The following is a 21,264-nucleotide window of genomic DNA, read 5'->3' as shown; positions in this document are numbered from 1 at the left end:
TCCTTCATTTCTCTACTTCTGTTTCTGTAGTTCTAACTTCAGTTATCACTAGACTGTAGTTTATCTATGTGCTGCTCTGACATAAGCAGCAGTAGCCTGTGCTCAGCACCCAAAAGCAAATCCTGAGGGTCATTGCCCTCAGCTGTGCTGTCCCAGCTTCTCTGCTTAGGTGAGTGCAGGTGATTCCTCTGAACTGCAGCAGGCAGGGCAGCTGCAGCTGCTCAGCACAGGGGCTCATAAAAGGGGCAGTCTCAGAGGAACACAACTCTTATCACTTTAGTTCTGAGGTGTTGGCATAAGATTTTATTTTTGTTTTTTCTAAGGAGGTGTGTTTTATTATTTACTGTACAAATTTGAGGAAATTATGGATGCATTTGATGCTTGAATCATTAAAGGTAACATTTGTGTTTGAAAACATTTTTTTTCTGTAGTGAGAATATTAATGTAATGCTTGTCTTTGTATTCTAGCAATAAATAAAAGGTAGCTCCTGCTTTTAACAATGTTTTTGCTTTAGTTATGTGTAGAGAGAGATGCTTCTACTAGATGGAATAAAACCAAAGCTGCTTGTTTTAAAACCTCTTGCAGGTTCTTGTGCTCTTTTTCAACTGTCCATGTTTGCAGAGATATGTGTTGAGAGCTTAAATTAAGTAATCTAAAGTAACTTTATTTAAACTTTGCATGGTCTTAATACTGTCCTTTTTTGATAAACTAATAGGCTTGTGCTATCATCATTATTACTATTTTTATTATTACTACTTTCAAATAACAATGTAAGTGATATAGCTTTAGTTCTGCTTTCTTCTTTTCCTTTGGCTGAAGTTGAGGAAAAATGAAGTTATAGTATATGTGCACACACTTTCTTTTTAGCAAGATAAACCAAGACACTAACTCTTGTTTCCTCTACCCTAGGTGTTCCTGCTGAAGAGAAACAACTTGCAGATGAGCAGAACAATAATGAAGTAAGTCTGAGTTAATGAGCTAAAAAAATCCTCTGTATAGATGGTTATGTGTATGGTGGTAGTTGCAGGAATTATGCAGATGCCACCTCAACAGGGCTTGGCCCTGGATTCCTACTTGAAGAAGATGAGTTGTTAATCCACTCAATTAATAAGTAGTTCGTTTGGTTGATGTGCAGAGCAATATTTTTAACTACCTTTCATTTGCTTGCTTAGAAAGCTTTTCTATTCTGATCTTAAGTTTCTCACAAGTGAGTTAAAACTAAATCCTTTTCTATCTTTATATGACTGACTTATAGTAAAATCAGACTGTATGTAATTGGCAATTTGCATGTATATTAATATGGGCACATGCAGCTTGGAAGCTGGAAGATCTTTAGCACAATTAAGCATTAAGTTTAATAACTTATGTCTGGATTTGTACAGTTCTTAGTGCTGTTAACAGTATTGTGATGCTTATTCTGAATGCTAGTGAGAATGCAGTAACTTCAGTGCAAGCGTTGTTTCTTTGTCAATTATTTTAATGAATCTGGCAGTGAGTAGCTGTCTTTCTGCTTTTGTGATAGTGCTGTTAGGGTGTTAGAAGCTTTGAATGCCTGCAGTGTAGTCATGGTAGAAGTCTGTATTTCACAAATGGAAGGGAATGAGTGTGAATAAGTTGGAAAGTGTTGGAGAGAAGTACTGGACAGAAGATGGAGAATAAACCCAGAGCTTGTGGTAAAATGTTGTTGAGTGAGAATAATGGTCTAGACCAAGTAACAAATAATGTGTGCTTGCTCTTTTTATTATTTTTTTCACATACCTTAACTAGCAAGTGGTGATTGTATCTGCTCAAAGGTAGGGTGATGTGCTCCTTGTGTACCTGGGTAGCTTTACTAATGAAGTCTCTAAAGCTGGAGAATTGTGTTTTGTGTTCTGATTCTCAAAACACCGAATGGAATAAGATGGAAGTGTTTGGATGACTGATATGTCCACGTACCAACAGAGATTATTTTTTTAGCTTGATTTCTGAAGTTTGAGGTACTGAAGTGCAACTGGACTTATCTGTTAATCTCTAAATAAGCAGTAAAATTGGGTCTAATTTTTAAAGGTCTGCAGAAAAGGCTCTTTTCTCCCCTTGACTCCTGGGTACGGCCTTTGCAGCTGGTGACCTAGAGGTGGTGTCGGATTCCTAGAGCGGAGAGGCAAGGAAGGTGAAAAGAATTAAGATGTTCAGAAACAAGGTATTATTTAGTTTCCTCAAGGGTGGGATCCCTCTGAAGAAGGGCTCCTCTGGATCTCTGTGGCATGTGGCAGGTCTTGGAGAAGAATAAAGGAGCAGTTAGCTCTCTTTTAACAAAAGACAATATAAAGTCTTAGACCTGAGCCAACGCTGTAAAGAATGCAACATACTTTTATGTTTTGTTTTTCCTAAGGTGGGTTTAAGACACAAACCAGTGAAGGCAGAGGCTGTATTTAAATAAGGCTAGGAGGAAAAAAAAATAATGTTGAGGCATTGCATGAACTTTCAAAAAGAAGACTGCCAGTGCTGGTGATAAAGTCCTGACCTTAGTTACTGTTCTTGGGGAAAAAAAAAAGCGATCAGAGGAATTGCTTGTGAACAGAACTTCAGGGCTGACAAAAAAAAAAAAGTTTGTGTTTAGTCTTTGAACTAGAGAGAAAGCTTTTTGTAAACTCAGGGCATCTTGACTATGCCTAACGCAAGACACCTTTTAAAAGCTTTAAAAATAGCTGAAGAGTATTGTCACTCTTACTGCACTGAGGGTGGGAAGGTCACAGCTGAGGCAGCATCCACATCACCGAAACTGTTGTGATACTTGGCTGACACTTGGCAGTTGTGTGGAGGAAGGAAGTCTGTTGAGTTAGGGCAAAATTACCAGTTTGGAGCTCTTGGCCAAACTGACTTGCCAGGACAACTGTTGTCAGGAGAAAACTGTTATTGTAAAGAGATGAATTGTCATTATCCTTCAGACTCAGAGGCTCAGCAGTGATGATGATAATGAGTCATTAGCAAAGTTCCTTGTCTCAAACAAACCATGTACTTTATTCACGAGAATAATAGAAAGTTTGTGCCAACACAAACTGTTCAACCAAACATTTCCACAGCTCTCTCCTTTTTGCCCCACAAAAATGCTGCTCAGGGTCCAGCTGTTTGTGTTCCTGTTAGTGGCATCTGTGATGTGACCTGCAGGGCCAGCTGAGAAGCTTGATACTCCTGCAATGTACGCACAGCTCTTTTTATGCTCAAATAAGTGTTAGGCTTGTATTTATTTCTATCTAAACCTTTCTGGACTGGCAAGTGTCACACTTAAATGATGCAATACAGTGCTCTAAATACATGCTGAAGATGTACCTTCCCACTGTAACACCTTTGAACAACACAAATTTGCTGTCACAGACTCAACAGTTTACTTAAGTCTTTGATGTATTTTTCAAGTATGCCAAGTTCCCAACCATTTGCAGGCAGACAGGCTTTCTGAAGAAAACTTGATGCCTTCTGGACCACCTGATTTTCTGAAAATAACTGATAGGTTCTTGCATTGCTCTTAATGAAAACTGGTTTTGTGCTTAGCTAAATAAGGAGGAGGTATCTTCAAAACTGTGTTGTTGTTTTGTCATGTTAAAGCATCTTGGATTTGGAGTTGTATGTCAAAAAAGAGATGGCAAGGTATTTTTAAGTTTTGCTCATAGCGGGTCTTGAGAAATAGAGTGAAATGCCCACAGGGCGAGAGAACAGGCACGTCTGCCCGGTAGTGATGAAGCGGGCGGCCCGGGGCGGTCGGGACGGCGACGGGAGGGGCGGTGGCAGGAGCCCTGTGTGCCCCTCAGGGGAGTATAGTGCGCTCAGCACACGAATGTGTGTTTAACCTGCTCCTTCTGTTGGGCTGTGAGCAAGCACTGGGGGCACTTGGAGAAGCGAGGAGAGCAGGCACAACTTTGGGGCGCGGGCGGTGTTCAGCGGCTGCACATCACGGGTGGGGCGGGACGGGGAGCAGGGTCGGCCGCCGGCCTGGTGGAGACTCGCGGCGTGGCTGTGAGAAGCCCACGCGTGGTGCTCTGATGCCGCACCGTGTCTGGCCGGTCGGAGCGGTTCTGGTGGTGGTTCCGCGGGACGGTGGAGGTGGCAGCTGGACCTCGGCACCAGGCCCCGCCCCTTCGCCAACAAAACAAACACGGCCCGGCCCCTGCGGCGGACCAATGACCACCCGCGGTCGCCGAGGTCGCCCCGCCCCGCGCCCGCCGCCGCCAATGGGAGCCTAGCCTGTCTGAGTACACGGCGCCGGGGCGGGGCGCCGCCGTGTGATGCGGCCCTTGCGCGGCGCCGCCGTTGGCCGGAGGCGCGGTGGCCGGGCCGGGGCGGGCGCGGCGGCGCTGGCAGCGGGCCGGGGCGGCGCTGGCAGCGGCGGGGAGGTGCGCGCCGGCCGGGGCGGCCATGAGGACCGAGATCTCCACGGCGGCGGCGTTCGTCACCCGCCTCCTGCGGGCCGCCGGCTGTATCGGCGAGGAGCAGCTGCGGTGCTTCCGGGAGTGCCTGCAGGAGGCGCTGCGCGGTGAGCGGGGCGGGGGGGCCTCCCGGCTCGGCCGGTCGCCGCTGCCGCCGCCTCTGCCCCGCGGGCGGTCCGGCGGGCGGTGGGGCTCGGGGGCCGCGGTAAAGCTGCTCTTTGTTCCCTCCCGCAGAGCACTACAAGCACCACTGGTTCCCCCTGGTGCCTTCCAAGGGCTCCGGGTACCGGTGCATTAGGATCAACCATAAGATGGACCCCTTGATAGGAAAGGCAGCGGGGATGATTGGGCTGAGCCACGAGAGACTCTTCCAGCTCTTACCCAGCGAATTAACTCTCTGGGTCGACCCTTTCGAAGTGTCCTATCGCATAGGTGAAGATGGGTCTATATGTGTCCTGTACGAAAGTCCACAGCCCGGTGGGAAGACGAGCAAACCGCTGGAGAGCAGAAGCAGCTGTAAGGAGGAGTGGGGAATTGGGAGATCCAGCCCTTCCAAGAATTACAACATGATGACAGTTTCTAGCTAAAAATTGGCATTCCTTGTACAGTGATGTGTGTATCTCAATCTCATGGTGAACTTAGATGTACCTGAGACTTTGCTTTTAATTATTTTTTTCACTGTATAGTCATTGAAGTTGTAGTGCTGCCATGTTCTTTGTGACCAAGGGCTAATGTATAAAGGAGTTCTTTAGACTGCATGTTACTCTCTGGATTGTGTACTGTAAATGCACTGTACAGTCAGATGATTGTTATACACATATATATTTTCAAAGAAGTTTTGGCGATTTGTAATAAAAAGCAATATTGTAGCACTCTTTATGATGGATTTTAGTCAAGATTAACACTTGCGAAAACATTCCTCAATTTGCACAGCAATAACACAAAGGGGGGTGGGAACCAGATCTAACAGGCTGCACATAAATCTTGTCAGTGATTTGTCTGCACAGACTTCTCTCAGGGTCATTAAAGTTTGGCTGCGAGGCACAAATCACAAAAATAACTCTTATTTTTTCTTTTTCAAAGCATGCATTTACTTGAGGGCTGGATTCCATCATGCCCCAACACCACAACATTTTAACAAAAAGAATTGGAGAATTAGTTTGTCTTATTTCTAGTTAGGGGTGTAGAACAATAAAGACTTGCTCAAACTGCTTTGGACTTCTTGGTGTGTTTTTAGTTGTGTGGTGGTGGGTTTTTTTTGTTCCTTGGGCTCTTTACATTGCTCTCAAAGTTTACTCTAGCCATTTCTAATAATCAGAGGTAGCTTCACAGTTAGAAAGGTGAAGCTCTGAACATTAATCTTTATTTCAGATCTCCACAAAATGCTCAGTTTCAGTAAATCTTGCTGACTGTGTCTGAGTAGAGCTGAACGGTCTGTACAGAGCTGTGAGTGGTTTTCAGTGTGCGCTGTGTCTGAGTGGAAGTAAAAGTACTCGTAACATTTGATCTGTTGCAAGAAATGTTTGACTTTATTGGGAAATGGAGTTTGCATTGAAAACTTTAGCTTAAAACATCTAGGAAGCTAGACTAAACCACTGATCAGTAATAGCATGTAACCAACTGACTCTTCTGGAAGGTAAGAGCCTGCCATTTCTGGTGTTGAGTTCCTTCTCGTTTTGTCAGTGTCTCTAGTACCAGTTGGGTACAAGTTTAGTAGAAGTATCAAACACAGTGGGTTTGATGTGATAACAAAACTTTGTGGTACTGGTTTACATGAAGACTCTTAGTATTGATATTCCAGTGAAGGATCCAATTTAGAGATACTATGATTCCTATTCTAAGAAGCAGCAGTTTGTAATCTGGCTTTAGAAGACTGTGTAGTGTCTGGCATTGCTGGTTTTTTGTAGCTTGGTGTTTGAGCACAGTTGAACACTTGATGAAAGGGAGCTTTGTCTACTGTTAGTATGTCAGCAAAAAAAAATCTTGTGCTATGTCAATAACATGGTAAAACATACAGTGAAGGAAGGGGCAAGTCTAGGCAAACTAGAAGGGGTAAAGCTCCGGCTTGCATAAAGAGGCTTTTCTCTTTGGATGCATTAGAAAAAGCTGTGGCTTACTTCTTGCTTTTGCCTAATGATCTTGGAGGCAGGCTTGGCTAGTAGTAATTGTATAATCTGAATAAAATGCGTAGTGCAATTTTCTTAGTAATTAAAACTTTGTAAAAATTTGTGTTTCTAGACTATCACTAAGTTTCTGAGTTACTTAAATGGATGCTAAAGGTCTTGTGGTAAATTGCAGTTTTATTACACAAGATTGAAAATTGGTTCTTGTGATGTTGTTTTATTCTCTTGGGGAGACGGCAGCACTTTTTTTCTCTGAAAGAATTACCTGCACTGAATATTTCTTTCCTGAAGACCTCTAAGAGACATACTCAACACATTTGTCAGTAACTGTCAGAATAAATCTACTGAGGGTGAGATGCTCTTTTTGATTAAATTTCATTTTAAAGATAATTGGCCTTGCTGCACACTATATTAACAGCTTGCCTGAAAAGACGTAGAATGAAGTTTTTAGCTTTACTGCTATGTAAAAATCCACTGGTAACACTTAAAGTGGAATTAAAGATGACTTGGGACATGGGGAATGATTTCCAGCTCCTGGGTGTGGTTTGATATGAACTAAGGGTACAGCAGGTTTTTCAGATGTTCTTTTCTTGCCTGGTGGAAGAGAAGAGGCTGGATTAATTCCAGCTATGGTGAATTCTGTTGCTGCTTATTTATTAATCTCACCATATTCAATGGGCTGTTTCATACGTTATGTATCCTATTCTCTCCACAAGTTTGATATTTATCATTGAATGAGACACATTGGTTTAATTCAAGTTCAATTTCATACACTTATGCCACAGGCATAGAGTTGAAGTTACTCTGCAGACAAGCAGGGGAACTTGAAGAAAACCCACTGTGGCAAATAAAATACTTGAGCTGCAAGTAAATATACTGTAATATCTGTGACATCTAGAACTGCATTCCACTGCTTTAAAAAAATGTCAGACTTACAGCACAAAGGCTGTTCTGAGGTAATAGAGCTCTTGGGAGTAAGCCGAGGAGGTAAATAAAATTAACTTTGTGTTTACCCTAGAAGATGACAAGTTTTGTATTCTGCCATTGCAACAAACAAGCCCAAATCTTAACATCACGCGAGGCTAACCGCATCTGGTCAGTCATGACTTAGTGCTTTGGATTCTATAGGAAGAATTATTGCATGTCAGCCTCCTGAAAGCAGTAACAATATATGGAGGAAGGGTGTATTTGTTTGTTCTCATGCCTGTGTGAGGATGGGTTGGATAAGTAAAGCTGAAGGAACAAACATTTATAGTGGGGAAAAAACATGTATTTGCCTGTTTCTCCAAATATTGCTTTGCTGTGAAGACAGTTAAATAACATTTGCCTTTCTGAGTTGTAAAATCCAAATGAGACAAAGGTCCTGTTTGTATAGCCTGACTACTTACGCACTGCAGTTCCTATATATCACACCCTGACTCATTATTTGCACCTAAGAATACACAGATGTATAGTTTTGATCTGAAAGCTTCTAGAGATAAGGGTATTGTCTGTGTTTCAGATTCTATTACCTTGAGTGCTAGGTAAGTTCAAATAGGAAATCTGGTATATTTTTCAAGTTCTGGTGTCCTTATTTCTTTATCCTCAAGATGAAAGGCCTTTCAGTATGGCCTCTTTTGTATACTTTACACTGCAATCAAATTAAGTCTGTTTTTTATTTAAAGGATTAAAAAGATTAGGCTCTTTAATTTTAAGCATAAATAATTTTCTTTTGACTGGGATTTACATATACGCTTTCTGCAAACACTCATTCATTTTTTTTAATACGTGCATGAGAATGTGTTCTCAAGAAATGAGTGCAGTGAACCAACTGATCCAGATCACCCTGTTCCCACCATTATTTGCCATTCCAGCAGCACTGACAGAACTGTGATTTTCACTTCACTGAGAACAATGTGAAGTTAGTTCACATCCAGTACTGACATAATTGCTAAATATGAGGTCTTTCAGTTAAGTTGGTTTTAATTCAAGTAATGCATTCTTCACTGTGCTATTTTTTTTGTTTAGAATGCCACATTTTAGGTGAAGTGCCTTATACAAGCCTAAATAGTGCTACTACAATTATTCACATAAAGGACAAGCCCCAGGTTTGTTTAACAGGATAGCTTTTCTACGAAACCATGTTGACTGGTATTACTGGTATTGTTCTCCTTTTAATTATGCTTCTTATTATGAAGTGAATTAACGCTACATTCATTAACCTCTTTTATATGTTTAATCCATGATTAACAGTGTTCTAACTCTCCTGCAGCTATTAGTTGTTACTTTTTTTTATTAATCTTGGGACACTCTGGAGAAATTTTCTAGTTATTCCCACATGCGTGGGGCTGCCACTGATATCTTAAGGCAGTTCTCTTTGGCTTTTTTCTAGACCTTGTGGTTATGATTTATCCATACGAAATCCTGAAAATTATTACCTTGGTAATATCCGTTTTAGTCATAAGTATATTGGAATTATTTAATTATCCAAATGTAGTACAAAATTACCCACATTATCAATACAGATAGGCAATATTTATTGAACACTTACAGCTTTTTGCCTCACTTTAGCAATTTTACAGTCTTAATCTTTTCAGTACTAGAATACATTTATGTGCTGATGTATCTTAAAAGGCCATTGCCTTTGCATAGCTCTTAGCTATTTTAACCATACATTTTTCCTTTCACATTTTTAGCTTCCTTCAGATCTTTTTTACTTCACAATAATCCACGTATGTTAGCACTTCCCCCCACCCCACTGGCATGGTAAGGGGTGTGACTCAGAACTTTGATCTCATCTTAATTCCTGCCGTAGGTTGTATCAGTGTAACATCACAACAGTTATCAGTTTGGCTTGGTGTGATTCCTCCAGGCTGATGCAGATTGCCATGTCAGGGCAGGAAGACTTGCGTTGCTGGGTTAATAGATGTGTCCTGGTTCTTGAGTTGTAAGCTTGGTACTTTTTACTGTCACCACACTTTTATAAATTACTTTTTCTTGGTAATTTTTGTGCTGTAAGAGTAATAAGCCCATCTATTTTCATTGTCTTCTTGCTGGGGACTGAATTTATTCCAGTAATAACAAGTGATATTTTGCTTTCCATTATAAGGCTATGTAAAATTTTCATTGAGAAGTAAACTGCTGATGTTAGCTTGTAATTTGAGTAACTTTTTGGGGTGGCAATATATTTTAATTGAAATGGAATTGCATGAAAGAATCTGTCATCTGCTTGGAAGAGTCATTCTGAGATTTGTCTGCCCCTTGTTTGCAATCAGTATGGCTAATACATCTCTAGTAAGTGTCAGGAAGCAATGAGAATGCAAAGTAAATTGTGATTTACCAGCAAACTTAGTTTTATTGTTATTTTTAATTATTTGCTCCAGGTTATTGATGATAATATTTGTATAGCCTCATTAGCAGAAGCAGCTTATATAGTATCAATCATTCTCGCCATTGGTTCTTAAAAATCCAAAGACACAAACTGTAAATGAAGATCAGAGCCTGTTCACTTAAACTAAACAGCAAATCAGTCTTGAGTCACTGAAAGAGTTGCAAATATCTCTCCTGTTAAAATGATCCTATTGCGCTTTAGTAGGAAGAATGAAAATTAGATCACAAAATTTTTCTATAGTATTTCAAGGAAAACCTCTTGTGTTAAATACATACTTAACTTAGAAAAATAAGGTTGTAATCCTGGAGATGTGCTAAGTGTGAAAATTTATATTTGAAATGGAACACATTTTTAAAATAAAAGTGCATGTATGAAAGTATAAATATGGTCTTTGTAGATGCTGTGATGCAGCAACTTTGAATATGATCTTTCTAGAGCATAAACTCTTAAACTTTATTTCAGTAGTAGCAAGTACAATCAATTTCATCACGTAATTGTTACTACAGAGTTCTTGTGACTGTAGTCTGGTGTTTGGGACAATGTAGTATAGAGCCCAGTCCTGCAAACTGTTGTTAAATTGATCGTCTTACACAGCTGACGTTAGTGACTTTGGCCTCAGATAACTGAGATTACGTCTTTGTACCCTTCCCAGGATTGTCTGCTACCTGAATGAAGAATGAATGAACACACAGGAAAACTGAGGACAAAGGTAGGTTGTACTAGAAAATGCTTCTTAAACTATGTGAAGACTGAGCCCTGGTTGTTCCAGTAGTTCTGCGTAGTCAGAAGGGGATGCTGCACAGAAGCAAAGTCATTGTATCATCAAACTACTAAACTTGCACTGAGTGCCAACATGGAACTTGCTTTCTTCCACTGGGGCTCTGTGGAGGAAAGGAACTTGCCTGTTATTTATAAATACTTATGAATATTCATAAATACTTAAAGTACATTATTTGTAAGCCCTCAGCTTTATTTTGCTTGCTGCGTGTTGGTGAGTAAAATACTAATGAGTATTCCCAGCGTATGATGTCTTTATATGCAATTCTGGTTTAATATCTCTACATATGTATGATCTGAATATGCAATTGACACTTTGCACTATTCCCTACATATTATTTAGACAGCATCGCTAGCATCAAAACAGTGTTATATGAGTGTTTCTGTTCCAAATGTGCAACCTGAGGGTTAGATTTGCATAAAGGCACATGTAGGAGTGATGGAAAAGGACATAAATTATAGTGGTTTATGCTTTTGTGTATTCTTGGAATGGATTACAACAAAAGCTGACCCCTTAGTCTTGGCTGCTTTTCCTCTGTGAATTTGCGTTGCCACATGTTAGGAAGACTGCATTTCCGAGGTTGCAGAAGTATAAATGAAAACAGAATTCTTCTACAATGTATAATGTGAGAACATTTTATTTACTGTTCAAAATAATGTGTTATTCATACAAATCCTTTTTTTTCTGGGAAGTATGCTGGTTTTTTCCTGGCTATACCAGAGGACATAAAATGCACCTCTCACTTGACTGCATGTTGATAGAATAGTTTTGTCAAAGGGTTTTTCCTCCGGGGGAGGCAAAAGATGTACAAATGAGTTGGGAGAGGGTCAGCTTGTTTCCCCCCCCAGTGCAGTGGGCTGATACTGAAACTGAGAGTGTTGAATATTTTTATGTCAATTGGGAGCTATTATTTTCAAGTGGTTGAAGTATGCATTAGTCAAGTAATTAAATATGTACTTGAATTGAGTAGTAGTGCTGAACATGTAATGTGCGATTCGGTATTCTGATTGATGGAGGTTTTCTGAAAAAAAATTCAGAATCATGAAGTGCAGTGTTTATGGAACACTTCATTTTATCATTAGTCTTTTCTCTAAATGATGTTTAGCTAATATCTCTACCAGTCTTTAGATTTTTTTTTTTTTCCAATGACCCAATGCTACACATTTGAAGTGTTGCTTCTATGGAAATCTGTAGATTTACTCCCATGTTTAACATGAAAAGCCTTCTGTCTCAGGCCTAGATGAACATTTCAAGCACTTGCACCATTTAAGAGAGTCCTGTTTATTAGTTTCATGGAGCTCCTTTTAGTTCCCTAAGTATCAAATTAAGATAATCAAATTAATTGTAGCTGAAACCTTAGCTATTCTAGCTGAGAGTCACTTCACCAGAAAAGAAGATAATTTGTTTGTGTCACAACTCTATGTATGTGCCATAAGTCTTGATGATATATTCAGGGAAAGCTGTGTGTATTTTCTGAAATAAACAGATACCTGGCTTTTATTTTCCACAAGCCTTTAATATTGATTCTTTCTCTAACTCTGTTCCAAAACACTGAACATTGGAGCTACATGGAATGAAAACTGAAATAAGTCTGGGAGCAAAAGTTTGCTGAAATTAAAGGGTTTCTTTTTTAGCTGTGATCCAGAGTAGGCCGTGTATCTATCTCTGTTTATGACACTAGAAATCAGAAAGCAAGCACATACAAGACAAATTCTTGTTGCCCTCTCCTCTTCCCTTCTTACCTTTCAGTTGTTTCTCTATCCTTCAAATAATCTTCTTTTATTAAATTTGCTAAACCTTTGCATTGACATGAAATGAAGAGAGATTAATGCTTGTTTATTGGCAGACATTATGTCTTGACAACGAACATAAGAATTGGAATTGTAACCAGCACTGGATTAAAAAGAGAAGATTAATCCAGAGCTTTTATAAGGCATTTTTTTCCAGCCTCATTACAGCTCCTTTGTTTTTGTACCCCATTGGTGTGTGTAATACTGTACTGCAATATACCCTTTGTATTATGTTCTTAGTGGCAATAGCATTTTAAATGACCTGGATTTTACTTCTGTAAAGAGATCACTTTGCAAGGATCCATAGTTGAGAATACTGAGATCTGGTATCAGCTTTGCTAAGTGTGGGGGGACAAACAATTATGCTGTTGAGAAAAGTTACCTGTAACATATTCAGCATATCAGACAGGGTCTTGAAGCCATATAATTTTTTTCTGTACCTTCTGCTAATGTTTTAGAACACTTGCATTTTTAACAGCAGTTGTTTCCTTTGGTGACTACTTTAATATTTCTGAAGACTGGATTTTTTGATATAGCAGTGCTGGGTTATTGTTTTTCTAGTAACACATCTCCTAGTGTGCTTCATTACCTATAAACTAATTATTTAACATGTTACTGTGATGAACTGCATATTATTTCCACTGCTTCAGACACCTAAGTAAACAAATTAAAGCTGGAGCTCCATTTTCAGCAACAGCATTATAGTTTTCTGCCTGTATCTGCAGCTAGTTTTATTCATACTTAAAACTGCCAGTGAATTAGTAGCCCTAAAGTACATCCTTTGGTCTTTCTCCCAGTAAGTCTCTTTCATTTGTAATACAGTTGTCTCCTGTTTCATCCTTAGTTGCCAATTTTTAAACCTTTTTTACCGCATATATATGCTGGTCTTAAACTGGCATTTTATTATCTTTGTTGGAAATTCATTGAGTTTCTTTAATCTTTCTCTCTATCCCCCCAATATTTCCCAGTATTCTTTTTTCCCCATGTGTGTCACATCAGTGATGGCTCTCACCTTGTCCCACCAATGTTTTCCAGTAATTGTTGGATGTTTTCCCTGTTTCAGTGGAATGGGAGACCCATCGCTTAAAGAGTGTTCATTATATAGAACATGTAAAGGGTTACCATTTATAGGGTATAATCCTGTGTTCTGACAAACATTTCACTGTGCTGCAGAAAAATGGAGGAACTGAAAAACTTATATGCAAAATCTGAAGGCAGTCACTGCTTTTGTAAGATGACGAAGCTGAGCTTACTTTTTAATGATTAACAGTCTTGGGGAGAACATTTTTTCTACCTTCATGCTTTATTTATGGAGCTGAGGTTTGCATCTTCCTTTATGCTTTTTGGAAGAGGGACTATTTTTAATATTTTTATGTAATCCACTTAGTGCCTTTGTGGATATCTCCCTATAAAAACAAAGCAGTAGGTCAATGTTTTTTCTCTCATGTATTATACATATTTGGAATGATTGCTTTAGGAAACTTGTGGCAGAAGAAGTGTTACTTTTGGTAAAGGTAAATGTTTGTTAGAACTAAAGACTCTGGTTCTTCATTTCTGCTAGAGTTAAAATGTCTGGGAAATTATATGTGTACTTTAAGTTGGTAGTAATACAAAGGAGTGGGCCTGAAAATTTGACAGCAAGAAAGGACAATTGATTTTATATTATGCATCATGGCCTAAAATAAGAGTGTGATGCTTGTGAAAGCTGACTGTCACTTTCATATTACTCCTAGTATGTACACGGACATGCTTATCTATTGAAGATCTTGTACCTTCAACATCTTGTAAGGCTTATCTTATGTACACAAATAACAAAAAATAACAAAGCCATACTATGCTGTCCTTCCAGAATACTATATATTAATAGCAAGAATACTCCAGCAGAAAGGGAAATATAGTTCATTAAGTACAGCATCTTTGGTTATAAAATAAAGCAAGACTTCTAAAATCTACTGTTAGTAAGAGAAAATTCCTAATAAATCAATCTATACATATGTGGGGTTTTTTTAGTTTGCTCTGTCATTGTGTTCCAATGATCTCTTGTTTCTGTAAAGTGAGAACGCATAAGCAGAATTACTTGACGTTCAACTGAAACATAGTGGTGTCAATCTTGCAAAGTATCCCATACAGAAAAAGCCCCACGGGGCAAAATGATGCTTGTAGGCAGATGGGGGGTGGGAAACAGAAGTGATGGGGAATGAAAAGGACCAGGAAATTCAGACTCTTCTCAAAACTCAAAAGGGCCCTGGGGAAATGTTCACAAACTGGACAGAATGGATTTGGGGAAGGCTAAAAGGTTAGAGGGTAAGATCTGTATGTTTGTCCTTTTATTTTTGAATGATCATAGAATGATCCTTACACAAGGATCTTCTAATAAATCATTTTTACACCTTTTTGGGATTGAGTTTTTCAGAAAGGTTAATATATGTATAACTTGTGGAGCTATACAGAGCACAGATAAGTACTGATGAGGCTGTGTTCCTTTTTTGAATAGTTGCTGTGAGCAACTTCTGGTGAGTCAGATTTTGGCAGGTAATAAAGGTTATTTCTGAAATGGCATTTTTCCTTTTGAATCAATGTGGATCTAGTCTCCTGAAGAGTCTTCTGGAAAGCCTCTTAACACAATTGTGTTTAACAGTGTCGTGCCCTTGCTAGAGAATTAGTCACAATTTTCATAGCATAATAAATTACATTCTAGGACTAATCTCTGAAATACAATTTGCATGCAAAAATGACAGTTCAGGCTTATGGCCTTTGATATTCCGCACATCTCATTTTATTTGCCTCTGTCCTCCTTTCTTCCACTTGTTAAGTTCATCTTTTTAACTGCCATCTGTGTGCTCATTTCTATTTTAAGTTTTTCCATTTGTTTGTTTCCATTGACTTTTAACCTCTTCCCATGCCTCTAAGGCCTCCCATCTGAGCACAGACATGGCAAGAGAGCAGCCTGACTTTGAGCAGTGTTAAGTGGATGCAGAACCTGCTGGCTGGAATGGGACCTGGAACCCATCAGCCCTTTGAAACAAATGAGATCGGTCCTGTCTAAAGGAAGCGTGGAATTGTGAAGCCAAGGTAATTTAAGTAACCTGAGTGCTCCATGTTCTTTAAAATACTTTCTGCAAGCAAGATAATGGAATAATGACAGAGTCATTATAGCTTTAATTTTGGCAAAACCAAATTATATGAACTTTAGAGCAGTATCCTGAGGGAACATGAGGCTAACACACCGCACAGGGACATGGAACACATAGGATCCAGTGGCCTTGGCAAGTGAGGAAGCCTGTGTAAGACATACAAGACCAATAGAGGCAGCGGCCAGGTGTTTGGAAAGGTATAAGAGGGAAGTGACAGGATGGATTTGGTTGCAGGGATGCTTGTGTCTGGCCTTGAACCTTGCACTGGTGACTTGATTTCCTGGCTTGGACTTGCCTCATCGCTACAGCTGGCCTGGGGCCATCCTGGTCTCTGTCACCACCAGACTCGCTCTGCTCTCTTCCTCAGGTGCTGTAGGACTGCACTGGATGCTGTGCCTCGCTGGGTGCCTCGCTGTCACCCTGGCTCCTGGTGGCTTCCCCTTGCAGACCAGCTGCTCTCACTTGCTCCCTGACTGCTCCAGCACAGCTGGGGCAGGGGTGAGGACCTGAGCAGCAGGGTGAAGATCCTAATGTGGCTTCGCACAGCTGTACCCCATCAGGTTTACCCACCAGATCCATGGTCATGCAGCTGGGCTGGATCAGAGCTGCACTGACCTTCTAGGGGGGCTGGGGATGGCTCACAGAGGAGGATTACAGGGCAAGATGGATGGAGGCTGCTCAGAGCATTATAGCCTGTCAGTGCAGTTTATCTGTAAGAGCACATAAAGAGGAGGAGACACTTTAAAAACATATGTAACTATTTGGTGGGGTGTTTTGTGTTTTGGTGGTTTTGTTGGTGGTGTGGTTTTTTGTTGTTTTTCTCTTTTTTTGTCATTTTCTTTAAATGAATGTTGTAGGAATACTGAGACTGCAAAGTCAGTCACTCAGAAGTTACCTCATGTCAACATTAATATTACATGTGTACATTAGCAGAGGTTTAGATTTTAATCTCATTGAGACTAAAAAGACAGCAAAAGATACATCCTTAAGTTTAGGGTGACCTGTTATTTCATACTGTTTCCCACTAAATTCTCCATGATCATTTCACTGCTAATACTTCCTAATAACAAGTTTAAACTTTAATGGGATAAACCAGAATATTTTAAAATAATTTTTCTGAAGTTTTTAAAATTAACTTTTTAAGCAAACAAAAGGAACAGCAGAAATCTCCATCAAACGCTTCTGTTTGAAAGTAATAGTCCCATGATCAGGAACACTATGAAGTTTCAGTAAAATTACAAAAAACTTCAAACCAAATAATGGGAAGTCTTTGAGCAATCTCTTTAGATGTGTCTGTGTATATTAATGAACAGGAGCTAGAAAGTACATTCAGAGCTGCTCCTTTTAATGAATTAGCTAGGATCTCAATCTGAGGAGTGTGTGCAAATGTTTTCACTGCTACTATACTTCATAGTGCAATAGGAAAAAAAAAACCCAAACCCAAATCCTGTAGACTTTTACTGTAATGAGGTATGGGATATGTAAGGGAGAAGGAAGGTAAGTATTAAACTGTGCGTAGACACCTGATAGTATCTCCTCAAACCATCAGATTGAGGGTGTTTGGCATTAGATCTAGTTTGCAGCACTTTAAACACCTGGAAACCTGTAACTGTGTGACGGACAAAGTATTAATATTGATCAATTGGATTCTTACAGAAGAGCAATTGTGGGGTTTTATTTCATGATCAGTGCTGCTTTTCAGACTCATCTAGAAGCGAAGCAGATCAACAATTATGTGAATGGCATCTAACTTCCTTTTTGCAGTGCTAAGTGAGACAATGCAAAATCAGCCCATTTTGTTTATACAAAAATATACATACCTTGTAATCAGTAGTTTTGAGATTTACCAATCTGTCTCTCTTGTTCTCTGTCTGGTACAGATAGATTTGCTTTGTAAAACAAACTGCTCCCAGAGCCTCATGAACCCAATCATACAAAACAAACAAAACCAACCAACATTTGTATTCATTACTTTTCCTGCTTTTGTCAGATTATCTCCTCTTTCCACATATTTCTAGCTGGGGGACAAATATTACAAATTAAATTATTGTTTGGTTTGTTTGCTGTCTTTGAGTAGCAGCATTGCTCTAACAGATTGTACAATTATGTTTTTAGTAGCTACAAGTATATCTTTGTCACCGATCTTTAATTGTAATTAAGTGTCTATCTCCAGCTATGATTTTGCAATTGGCTTTTTTTTTTTTTTGGCCCTCTAACTTAGTATCAGATTCATAACTAGGTTCAAAACCAGCCATCAAGTAGATGAGCAGAGTCTTGGTTTTTTGAATCTATACATAGATCTGTACCTTCCAAGGTGCCAAGCCTTGTGTGGGAAGGGGCTTTGCTGCTCTTTGGGCTTGAATCTGTTCTAAGTGTACAATTTGATGGATAATTTATGTTTGCTCAGTCATTGGAATTTCTTTAAAAAGTTGACCTGAGAGATCTAGAACATCTCTAATATATTTAGGTATATTTTATTTTTCTGTCACTGTTAGGAGTGGCTCTTTTCTAAACAACTTGGGTTTTTTTTCCCTTTAGAAATGTACTGGAAAGGTGTGAGATGCATACTTGTTACTCATATTTATGTTTTTGTTCACAGTGAGACACTTTCATAAAGACTTTTATTGCAATGGATACTGTTTTACACTTGCTTTTGGCAAACCTTCAATCAGGAATTACTCATATCACTTGTTAAATAGCCACTTCACTCCACCTTAAGAGAACTGTAGATTGTCACCTTTGAAATAGCTGTTTTAAAGCAATGAAGCGTAGTTTAGTGGCATGCTTTATCACTGATACTCTGATAACCTAGATCATTTCAACTGTTTTTTAACATGGGTAGATGTAGCAGTAAAGGGATGGCAGAAATCTAATACATATTTTTTCTGGGGGAGGAAAAAAATCCAATCAACCAACTGACAAAAATCCTGTAAGTGACAGCTCTTGGACTGCTCAATGAGTGATGTGGTTCTCTTGCCCAGAACAATTCTTTGGTGAAGTGCTCTCTATTGCTTTTTCAGAACATACCCAGAAGCATCTGTTCATTTTGTGTGTTTTCATATTTCCTTGAAAGGGCCCCACCACATTCCTCCTGCTAGGAGGTTCTGCAGTGCTGCTAAAAGTAACTTGCGTAATGCGCTTCATCTGGTCTGAGAATGAGCTAGAAACTGCTCACCCTGCGCTCCCCAGCACCTTTGGTTGTGTTCCTGATCCTCCTTTGATGACGGCTGGAGGACTTGTGTGGTGATGCAATGTGTTGTATTGGTTTGCTGAGTCAGCTAAAGAATAATAATACTAAAAAAAATACCACTCAAGAAAACCTGACCATTCATTTGATGAATAATTTGTGTTGTGCCACATGGCTGTAAATGCGCTAAGGACAATGCAAAGGGGAGGGCGCAGGAATATATGGACAGATTGTAAAAGGAGAACAAGATCACCCTTTTGAGAAGAAAGCATTGAGCTTATATTAGCTTCTCTGCTTGCGAAACTGCATTATAGTTGTGCTTTTGTATTGGAGATGACAGATAATCTGAGGCTTAACATTTGAGAAAATGTGTCTTGAAAATATAGGTTCTCTTGATTGATTCCAGTCATGATGATTCCAGTAAACTGGGTTGTTCAAGGGAGTTGGTTGGGGGAAGCGTTAATTTTTTTTATGCTGCCATTTTGAATATAGGGATCAGTGCAAAATTATTAGCAACACGGTCAATAAGATAAGGCGTGTATGAATTTAATGAATTAGGTCTTTTTTCTTTTATAGATGTATCAGGGAACATAAATCTGAATTTATCAGTAAGTGTAGAGAAGAAACGGCTGCTCAGTCCTTCTGTACCATCCCCAGATATTGTTATGCCGTTTGGTGCTTCTGGGTATAAACTGAAACGTATTGTGTGATCACTTTACGTCAATTTGTGATTTATCCTCTGGAGACCTTGTACTCAGTGAACTAAAGTGTTAACAGGGAAGGTTTCAAGGTTTTTCCAAAGAAGTGTATTGCCAAATGATGTCTGTTTAGCTGAAAACCGGATTAATATACCTATTCTCTTCACTATTTAAAGATGGTCACAAAGGGCATCTGTCAAAAATAAGTTTAAGAAGTGCTCTCCTTTAACCATTAACAGGTCCAAGGACTAAACACAATGTTAGGGTATATTTGTGATATGAGACAATAAAGTGTTTTTCCAGGGGCAGTTATATGTTGCAAGAGAGTGTTTGATCATGAGCGAATAGTATAACATTAACAGCAAAGTATCTGCAATAAGAAGTGTCAGCCTGTCCTGAAAGCAGCAAAAATACTGCTTGTACGTGACTGCTGGCCAGGCCACTGCGTCTGCTCTGGTAGTTTGCCTTCCCCCCTTATGCAAAGAGCGTTTTGTTTTCCACTTGCTGGTATGTCACTTAATACAAGGCAAGCTTTTTATCCCTTCATCTTTTCTTCCTTGCCCACAGGATTAAAGGCTGTAAGTACAGACTTCAAGGAGGTGCTTAGATGGGGTTGGTCTTGTTCCGTTCTGCTTTAATACCTTGTCAAAGCTACTGGGTTTTCATCATAGTATTCTGCTTCAAAGATCTCCTCTAGATCCTAATAGATCTTCTTGTCCATATTTTTCTCTTAACAGTCCCCAAAATTCACCACAACACTGTTGTTAATTTGCTTGTTTTTAGGGTTCCCCCTCCTCCAATAATTAGTTGTAGGTTGTTGTTGTTTTCTCAAGAAACACTGCATGGAAAACAGTATTTAATTATCGTTTCTATGTGTAAAAAATATTGTCTGTCTTGGCAATTCTTTGGGGTCATACATGCTGTACGGACAAGTTAGTTATGCTGTGTCTGTAAGTTCATTTCCTCCCTCATCAGACTGTATGTAGCAATTAAACCTCTCAGTAGTTATAATGTCTGTTTATTCACATCTGTGGTTATTGACGGCTGGGTAAGTTTGTGCAAGCTCGTGTCTGTTAACAACATGTATGTCGCTTCATCTGCGCTGACCTTAACTCACCTTTCTTCCTATTTAGAGTCCTGTTCCTGAAGCCATTGATTTGCTTAGTTTCTAAAACACTTTATTGTGGTGTGGAGTACCACAGCAAAGGTTGACAGCTGGAGGTGGGAGAGGAATCGTGGTGGGCTTTGGCAGGGGAACGATCTGTACAGCAGGCATGACCGGGGGCGCTGGGATGGATAAACTGAAGACATGAGCTCTGTGCCACAGTTCAAATGCAGTTTAAAAACAAAACTGCAGACATGGGGTGGTAGAAGACAAGGCGGGAAGAAATTTTATATTAGTTAATGTGGTGTTGTTTGGCTTCTTCATGTAAAGAGACAGGATGGCTATTTTATCAGTTTTAGTTGCAAATCTGTTTGATAGCCTTATGTGTCAGTATTTTGATAATATCTGCATAGTTAAGTACCCATTGATTTAAAATATATAGACTATCTGCCTTTTTTTGGTATTCTACATACTGGAAGAGTCCTGAGAAACACGAATTGTCATAAATTGTCGCTAACTCATGCAGTTGTGGAACTCAGAAAAATATATGTATCTGAGGCCTGTGGTGCTCTCCTGACTCCTTCATGTGACATCAAAAAGAAATGGTGAGAGGATTAAGTGGGAGCTTTAGAACTGAAGGTATGATTACCTGATGCATTCCTGGTGTGGTTTTAAACT

At 39.5% G+C, this 21,264-nt stretch overlaps 1 protein-coding gene across 1 annotated transcript; it reads left to right on the top strand.

The window, feature by feature from the left end:
* The first annotated feature begins 4,220 nt into the window (after nucleotides 1-4,220).
* Nucleotides 4,221-5,613, top strand: LOC308044127 (protein BTG1-like). The gene is made up of 2 exons (XM_080350607.1): nucleotides 4,221-4,508; nucleotides 4,636-5,613. The coding sequence occupies exons 1-2, from the start codon at nucleotides 4,391-4,393 to the stop codon at nucleotides 4,986-4,988; spliced, it is 471 nt and encodes a 156-aa protein (XP_080206733.1). The 5' UTR covers nucleotides 4,221-4,390; the 3' UTR covers nucleotides 4,989-5,613.
* The last annotated feature ends 15,651 nt before the right edge of the window (nucleotides 5,614-21,264 follow it).

This window comes from Nesoenas mayeri (assembly GCF_963082525.1).
Source record: "Nesoenas mayeri genome assembly, chromosome: 10".
In the NCBI taxonomy this organism is placed as follows: domain Eukaryota; kingdom Metazoa; phylum Chordata; class Aves; order Columbiformes; family Columbidae; genus Nesoenas; species Nesoenas mayeri.
Note: the sequence above shows the minus strand (reverse complement) of the source record. Positions and strands in the feature narration are given on the sequence as shown.

Bases quoted from the DNA above. Each gene is read 5' to 3' on its own strand.
- LOC308044127 (XM_080350607.1), top strand. From the start codon at position 4,391: ATGAGGACCGAGATCTCCACGGCGGCGGCGTTCGTCACCCGCCTCCTG. The intron at 4,509-4,635 runs GTGAGCGGGGCG...TCCCTCCCGCAG, and splicing joins CCTGCAGGAGGCGCTGCGCG to AGCACTACAAGCACCACTGG.